General features: G+C 46.3%; 1 protein-coding gene across 5 annotated transcripts in view; it reads left to right on the top strand.

Moving 5' to 3' along the window:
- The first annotated feature begins 6,475 nt into the window (after window positions 1–6,475).
- Window positions 6,476–8,813, top strand: part of Npnt (nephronectin) — a 66,562-nt gene continuing 64,224 nt past the window's right edge. Inside the window, exons 1-2 of one of the 5 annotated variants that reach the window (XM_034500158.2) lie at window positions 6,476–6,785; window positions 8,561–8,661. In XM_034500158.2, coding sequence (XP_034356049.1) covers window positions 6,715–6,785; window positions 8,561–8,661 — 172 coding nt within the window. In that variant the 5' untranslated portion in view covers window positions 6,476–6,714. The remainder of the gene's footprint in view (window positions 6,786–8,560; window positions 8,662–8,813) is intronic. The other 4 variants (XM_034500160.2, XM_034500159.2, XM_076933265.1 and 1 more) reach the window with 4 other exon arrangements.

Here is an 8,813-nt window from a genome sequence, read left to right as displayed (position 1 = left end):
TTATCACTCCATCTACATACAGTGCATGGCAAAATAAGATGAACTGAATGGCGTGGCATACTTTCTTTTTCCTTCTGCTATGATAAAAATACCCTGACAAGAAGGACACTGGGAGAAAGGTTTTATTCTGGCTCAAAGTTCAAAAGTACAGTCCATTAGGTCAGCGAAGCCAAGTTGGTAGGAGCTTGAAGCAACTCTTCTTATGACATCCACAATCAGGAAGCAAAGACCATGAATACATACATGCCTCTGCTCAGCTTGCTCGCTCCATTTATACAGTTCGCAATCCCAGCCTGAAAATGGTGCCACCCACTCATGGTGTGGTGTGTGGATCTTCCCACCTGAATTAGTGCAATTAAGACAATCCCCCGTGGGCACACCCAGAAGCCCATCTCCCAGGTAGTTCTAAGCACTACACTTTGACAATTCTCACAACTATAACAGCGTGTATAACAGAGTTTGTTTCAGAGGTAGAGAGTTGCAGGAGGCTCAGGCTCCTGCACAGTTGCTTGCAGAACATTATTCATGAGACTTGTCCAGCCTGTTCTGACCTTTGCGTTAGTGAAAAGAATTTTTACCGTGAGTCCGAGGATAGTGTGCTACAGAAGGTAGGGACCATCACCATGTCTGGCTCTGAGATGTTTAACATGTGTTATAAACATGGAACAATCTTCCCTTTTTTATAAGTAAACAAGATAACTCTTTGTTTTTTAATTTTTGAGTAAAAAACCACCTGTGACACAAAGAGAGGCTGAGGAGCAAGAAACAGAATAGAACACTATCCTAGAGCTCTGGGAGCTGCTTTGTGATTTGTTGTTCTGTGTTCCCAGCCACTTCCATGAGTCCAGCTAAATTCAAGTAGAATCCAAAGGATAGCAAGGAAAACCTTCCAATACCTTCGCAAAATTATTTGAAAATGGATGAGAAATACTCAGAATTTAAATAACCGTGCCTGAAGTGTTTTTTTTCCTCATGTGTTACATTAGCTAAGAGAGTCATACTTTGGTTTATAAGGAGAAAACTAACATAAAAATTGGAATTATTAAATGTTAACGATTTCATTATAGTTTAATGCTTATATGTGCATATATTCATAGTACTAATTTTTATAACTAAGTAGCTTATAGAATATTGTTATTTTCCCACAATTTTGGTTTTGTCTTGAGACAGGATCTCTTTATGTGGCCTGAGTTCTACTGAATTCATTGACTCAAGCAATTCTCTAACCTCAGTTTCCTCAGTCATGAGAATCACACGTATGTGCCATGACATCAAACTGCAATATATACATTTTATTTCAAAGATTCTTTTTTAAATTTGTGCTGTGTGTGTGTGATATGTGTGTGTGTGTCTGTCTGTCTGTCGGTCTTTCTGTCTGTCTGTCTGTCAATGTATGCTGGGTATGCACAGGTTCTTGCAGAGGTCAGAAGAGGGCACTGGAGCCCTGCCAGTGGAGTTGGAGGCAGAGGTTGGGAGCCACCAGATATCTGTGCTGGGAATAGAACTCAGTTGTCTGAAAGAGTATCAAGCCATCTTGTTTGTTGAATCCTTCCTCCACCCTTTCCAGTCCCTACAGAACATTAGCTCATTTTGTCTGGTTACATAATCATGTCATTATTGAGGTCTGGAATTTTGCTATGTATTGTAATGCTAAGTACTGGGCCTCAAGGCCTGGTTGCCTCCAGGGACAAGAGAATCTGCACCTGCACCCAAGTGATGCTATGTAACCTTGACCCCAAGGTTATCCCTGATGGGTAAATAAAGATGCCTATAGCTGGGCAGAAGAGAGATAGGCAAGGTTTGGGTTCCCAGACTTGAGCTTGTGGTCAGATCAGAGAACATGAGGAGAGGAGAGAGAGAAGGTAGGGAGAGAAGATGCCATGGATTGGGTAAGTCATGAAAACATGGCCTTGAGGGCTGGCCAATTGGAGATAAGAGCTGTCCAGATGGAACCTGCATGGCAAGTTATAGCGGGAGTTATTGATGGGCAAGTAGATTCTAATAGCTTAGAGGGTAGATATCTGCCTGCTCTGGTGCATTAAAGGCTTGTTATAAATACAAGTTGTGTGTCTTTTATCTGGGAATTGAATGATAAAAGGTGGGGTAGAAACCCCCGACTGAGATTAAATAATTATTACAACATGTCATTTGTGTTTCAAATAAGAGAAAATGGCTTCATGCCTTCAAAACACATTTTTGCCTAATTTTATCAAATTCCCAGAATTAAAGCAAAGATAAAAGCGTGTTCCTTCATTTTTCCTTAACATTTTAAGAATTTTCCCAGTACTTCACTATTATATAGTATTTTTGCCTTAGTTTGAGATATAATTCCATCCTGTTCCAATGCATATCTATTCTACAAATAACTAAAATAACTACTTTTAATAAAACCTCTATAGGTTGTATCATGTTCTCAGGAGTTCTTCTTAGATGTGAGTAAACAACTGAGCCCACAAGACTATCATGAACACATCTAGCACCTGCTATCTCTAAAGAATAAAAGGTGGGGACCACCCTGTGCCTGCACAGGAACACCCAATGCCCCCTTCAGCAAACAGCTCACATAGCAGCAGATCTTGGGTGCAAAGTGTAAAGGAAAACATCATACACAGGTGTAACTGCCTGGACATAATTACCTTAACCTGCCTGGACCATCTCTAAGCCAACATTATAAGCATGGTGTCCAGGGTCCCTCCAAGGAATCAGCATAGAAAAGTCATGTAAGCAGTGCTTAATGTGATGGTTTACTATCCATTTATTGTTTCCCCATGAATACAGTTTATTTGTGTGGAAGGCATTTTTACAGGCAATATGGGTCACGTGCTACCTTTTCAGGAGAAAGAGGAAAGGAGCTAGAACGTGAACATTGGTCAAATTCTTGTGCAGAAGGAGAAGGGAGTTTGGGAACAAGGACCCACGTGGGACTCGGAAATTAACTTTCTTAAAATGGCTTCTTTAGATATGCCCCTACATTATATTTGCTAACCACGGCTTCCCTCTGGGTTGTGAAGATACCGGTGTAGCAGCAGCTTGTGTTCATCCCCTTGGGTGGCCTTTACGAAGTTTTAAACCCAGCGCCGCCCCGGGGGCACCATACTGCAGCTGGGGAAATGGAGCGTTGGCTTGCTCAATGCTTTGCATGACACTGGCCATCAGCAGTCACTTCAGACCTGTATGGAACAGAAAGGCGGTGCTGGACACTTATCGATATCCTTCTGTGCCTCTCTCCCTCACTTTAAATGTCTTTGTTCAGAAGCTACCTCTCCAGTGGCTACCAAACCGCTGCAATAAACCCACACTCCTCCACCTTCCTTCAGTCTCTTTGAATACCACTGTCTTCACTGAACCCACGCTCCAACCTCTTCACATCCTTCTCTCTTCACTGGACTATAAGCTCTCTCAGGGCAGCCTTGATCCTGTCTCCAGCTGAAATCTTAGTACCTAGAAATGGCTGTTTGTAGACTCCATGACGAATATTTGTTGGGATAAAAGGACCACATGAAGCACCTGTAATTTCTGGAGGTTGAAAGTTAGTTACTTGATTCTCAGTCATTTCTATCACTGTGCCACCAATGGCAGATATTTATTTGTATGTGTGAAAACTGGGATTACTCCTTGTAAGGTATCATTATGCGTCAGGAAAACTAACCAAAGGTTTGTCCTACAGGTAAAGTGCAGTTACTGCTAAAAGCAGGACATTTGATCTCATTCTTGCTGGTGTGTTTTAAGGCTGAAATAGTAGGGCAGAGGATGAACCTCAATGATAGAGTACTTGCCTAGTATGCATGAAACCTTGGATTTAATCTCCAACACTGAACAAACAAGAGAGACCGGGAAGATGAAGTGACTCGGGAATCCCATTGCTTTTTTTCATTTCAGTTGAGAGACCAAATCTTTTGGGTTCCATCTTAGAAAACCTGACCTAAGGTTGGACTCAAGTTAACTAGCAGGCTGGTACCTAGTACCAGTTTCCAGGCTATCTGCCAACAAGACCAGTGTCTAACACCAGTTTCCAGGTTATTCCCCAACAAATCTGCACCCCCAGGTTACAAGCCTGCCCCTGACACTTCACCAATCAGGAAGAAAACAGAAGTTAAGTTTATGGGTTAGTTCCCAACACCAGCCAAATATGTTAAAGACCATAATGCCCCTGAACCAGATGTGTACTAGGCTAGATACCCACTTTATGCCTCTATAAATACTTGCCTGAAACTGGGCTCAGGTCCTCCCATTCTGTGTCAGAGATGGAGGTGTGGCTCAAGCTTGAGCTTGAATAAAGAGACCCTAGTATGATTGCATCAGAATTGGCTCCTTGGTGGCCTTTTGGGGTTCATGAATGTTTTCTGGCACAGCACAATCACTGGCATTCATTAATTTTAACACAATGGCCTGATACATCATGGATATCCCTTACGGTCTCCTCACGCCATGATACAACAGACTGATACACTATCCACTTCCTCAAGGCAGGAGCTAATGTGCACCAGGCAGTATCCAAATCCCATCCCCCCACTGACCTATTGAAGCCTTGTACCAGTCAGCATGCTGAGCACCCAGGATGTACTGACACAAGACGTATTACCTTTGGCTTCCTGTTGGCTAGAAAGACCTAATGTGGCAGAGAGGCAGTTACAACGTAATTCACCAAGAGCCGCTCTTGGAGACCTGTAATATTATAGAAGTCTATATAATAGAAGACAAGCCAAAAAAAAAAAAAAAAAAAAAAAAGTATGTAAGCATGGACCCAAAGGTATAAGTGGAGACTGTTCAAGTGAAGAAGGACTGTGGAGGGGTTTCTTGACCAAAAAAAACCCTAGCTATATCAGAGAAGTATGCAGACAGCATCTTATTCCCTGTCACTCTTCTCCCCTCTTCTGAATTTATTCTCTAGCCTGTAGGTTAACTTAAATCTCCACTGTACCAATAGAGGTCATTCAGGAATCCAACGGGAGCCAATACGCAATGCAAGCCACCAAGGAGTGGCCAGTGAGGTCTGGAAACAAGCCTACATTACATTGACAAACATTTGACTCTTCTACAGAAAAAAAATATTTGACTCTTAGATTTTTGTTTTGTTTTGTTTTTGGACTTTGTTAGAGGCATCTGAAATGGACGAAACCAAGCTGTTTGCCTAAAACAGTGTCCCAAGCCTGAACTGGCAGGGGTAATTTTCTGAGATTAAAATAGAAACTTGTTTTGCTAACAGAAGCAACTTGGAAATCAAAGAACTATTATTTTTCCCTTTCTTGCAGAAAATTCCTGTTTTTACACAGACTGATAAATCAGGATAGTGTAACCAAACTGGCACAGAACTTTTATTAACAATTTGAAGTAGCAGAGACCTCTCAAAATGATGAGAACGGAATGACACTTGAATGTACGGTAGCAAATACTTTCGACAAACATTTATAAGGACCTACTATGTGCCAGACAATGGTGTAGGCACTAAACAAAGATAGATCTTCTTGGAGAGTTTACATTATAGCAGAAAGAAGACATAGACAAACAAATTATGCTATAAGAGAGAAGACCAGCACAGTGGGGGAAAGCCAAAGTATAGTGGGACATGACACCAGATGGGAAGATAAGAATTTTAAATAGTATTCATATTTGGCTTTTCGGGTGATTTTTGAGCAAGAAAGTAAGATTTAGCAGTACAGTCAACGTCTTTAGTGCACATGCCTAGAGGGTGCCAGGCCAGGAGACCACGGACTGAGGAGAGAGGGGACAGGACAGTCAGCCATTGGAGGTATGGTTTAAGGACAGGAATGATTTAAGTTTGAACATATATTTTATGAAAATCATGCTTTTTCAGTCCTTTGGTATAATGCTTTTCACTCTGCAACAATAGCACAATCACTACTTCAAATGGTTCCAAAGAGTTCCCCTCAAGAACCAGCTATACCACAAGCTGTCTAAGTGGTAACTAACTTTCCTTCTCCTGGGGTGGGGCACTTGCCCTACCCACGGGGTTCGCGGAGTGGAGCTGCGGGAGACAGAGATTCCCGCGTTTCTTCTTCAAAATGCGATCTGAGAGCCGAACCCTTTTTTCAGTTAAAAGGCGCAGGGCTATTCCAGCTCTGTGGCAGAAGCAATCTGGGTCGGCCTCCTAAGCAGTCCAGGAACCTCTCCGTTTGAAGGTGTGGAAAGGTTGGGATCTCTCCTGTACCCCGTGTGTGTATGTGAGGGGGCGCCTGTCTACCAGACAGAATGCTTACTTCCACCTCCACCCCCACTGTCGCCCCAGCCTCTGGCAGTTAGGCTCAACCCTTTCAGGCAGGTCACCCGGCACGCCCTCTTCCTAGCTCTGCTTAGCAACTTTTCTCGCAACCCGGGACAAGCGCCACCCGTGGCAGAGGCTGCCTGCGCGCCGCATCCCCGCCCCTGAGCCGCCCCTGCCCCGGGGGCCCGGGGAGGGGCGAGCCCCGGCGCGCGCCCAGGGCACCAGGGCGGCGGGGCAGGGAGGGCGGCGGGCTGCGCGGCGCGTCCCTCCCGCCTCGCTCCTCCCCGCGGGCGGCGCGGCTCCCGCCGCAGCGCCTCCCCTCGCCAGGAGGGAGCCGGAGGGGCTCTGCCAGCCCGCCGCAGACCTGCCCGGCTGCGCGCCGCGTCCTGTGCGCCCCAGTAGCCGCGGGTGCCCCGCCGAAGGTGGCCAGGAGATCCCGGGACGCGCGGCTCCCCGCACCCCCCGGCGACCCCGCGTCCTGGTCCGCCGGCATGGCTGTGCTCCTAGCGGCGGTGCTCGCGTCCTCGCTCTACCTGCAGGTGGCCGCCGACTTCGACGGGAGGTGAGGCGGGTCCCCGGCTCCCTTCCCTTCCCGTAGGGACCTCGAGTCGCGCAGCCCGGCTCGGGGCTGGGGAGAGAGAGGTTTGTGCCCCGTGTGCCGTGAGCGCGGGCAGGCGCCGGGACACAGGTGACGAGTGGAGCGTCCCTATAGCTCGCGGCCAGTGATCAGGGTGGACTGTGTCCGGAGGGGAAACTTGCAGGTGACGGGCGGTGCGACAAAGGGTGGCGGCGAGGACGGGACTTGGAACAAATGGCACCCGAGGGCTCCCCGTTTGTTTTCTGAGGGCGGGGGGGGGGGGTACACAAGCTCTACATGAGTACTGAGAGGAGGCGCTCGGGGTGTGTGTGTGTGTGTGTGTGTGTGTGTACCACACCGCACCGCTCAGACCTGACGGGCCTGACTATTGCGTGCTCTGACAGGTCCCAACAACCTCCGGCAGGGTCTCCGTTGTCACTCAGCGTGTCCCCCCAAGGCAGCGAGCCACGCGATCTCCCCGGAGATCCCGGGCTCTGCATGAGGGTCGCTTCCTTCAGTCCCCACCGAAGGCCTCAACTGGATAGGTTTCCCGCTGGCTCACACCACCACCCACCCCTGTCCCCATCCCTCAGAGCTTGTCCCAGTGCTGCCTTGAAGATGCCGCACCTGTTTTACCTGCAATCTTGGAACGAATCAATTCCAGGATTGATTGGCTTTCTTGTCCCTGGAGGGGACCAGAGGAAAAGCCACGGACCGCTAAAGAAAAAAGCACCGCTCTTGGTTCACCACCTGGTCGAAGGAAATAGAAATTGGGGTTGTTATGTACTTCGGGCCTGAGGGTAAAGCGAAGATGAATTGAAAAGATAAAGAGTTTAAAGAAAAGTGGAAAGCAGCCAGAGGCTAAGCCTTTTATTTTCCAAAAGCAATTCTTTGCCCACATTTGGATTTGTGGTGCTTTACTTTGGGGCACGCACATTTACAAAGAAACACACGAGACACTTGTAATGCATAATAGTTTTTAAAAGGCGTCCAAAACAGCCCGATTTTGGTGTCCAGAAAGTCTAGTAGGTGTGAATCTAAACAGGATAACAGTCTCAGGTGTTAAGTGTGATCTGATGCATACATCTGCATCTTAAACTTGCAGTCTCTTTGGGTATACTTTACATTGGAGAGGGAAAGAATGTGAATTGCTGACGCAGACAGCTTGTAAAACGCAAGGACACTTGAGACACTCTCCACGGTTAGTTTTTCAGCTTCTCTTAAGGCAGTGGTGGGTGGGAGGAGGCAGTTGTATAGAAAGAGCTTGGTTGCATTTGATTTTTGAATAACCTCCTCTTCTTGCCCATTTCCTTATCTGCCCTTTATAGGAAGCACAAATTTGTTTCTGCTTTGATAGATCTGTTATTCAGCACGTTTCAGCTTTCGGGTGCATAAGTCAAAACTGCCCCCCCGCCCCCCGCCCCAACAGCTGTGAGTCTGGCTAAATCTGTTTTATTCCAAGCTTCCAGAAACCATCCCATGAATGGTGGCCTGAGCTTTCTTGCAGCCGACGCCATTTCTTCTCCCTACTCCTGTGGGCTGGGTGTGTGTACATTTAACTTTACAATTAGAAATTAGATCATTGTAGAACTATTACTGAGAAGGTGTTTTATCCTCAAATTCCTGCAGGCGGTAAGGAGTTTGTAAAAAATTACTGGGTGTGGTTTAAGTTTTTTTTTTTCTTCTAAATAAAACAAAGAGGAAATTATTTTAAATCTCAAGGGTCTTTATTTATTTGAAATATTTTGTTTGTTTGGTAGGTGGCCCAGGCAAATAGTATCTTCAATTGGCCTATGTCGTTATGGAAGCAGAATTGACTGCTGCTGGGGCTGGGCTCGCCAGTCCTGGGGACAGTGTCAACGTGAGTATCCGGGCTGGAGGCTCCTGTTCTCTGGGGATGCAGGGGGCGGGGGTATATCTTTTAGCTATGGTTCTAGACTTTATTCTGAACTTTGGAGGGCTTGTCATTACTGAATAGCCCTTAGCTGTGCAGATCTGACCCAAATCTTTATT

The sequence above is a fragment of the Arvicanthis niloticus genome, chromosome 4 (assembly GCF_011762505.2).
Source record: "Arvicanthis niloticus isolate mArvNil1 chromosome 4, mArvNil1.pat.X, whole genome shotgun sequence".
Classification (NCBI taxonomy): domain Eukaryota; kingdom Metazoa; phylum Chordata; class Mammalia; order Rodentia; family Muridae; genus Arvicanthis; species Arvicanthis niloticus.
Note: the sequence above shows the minus strand (reverse complement) of the source record. Positions and strands in the feature narration are given on the sequence as shown.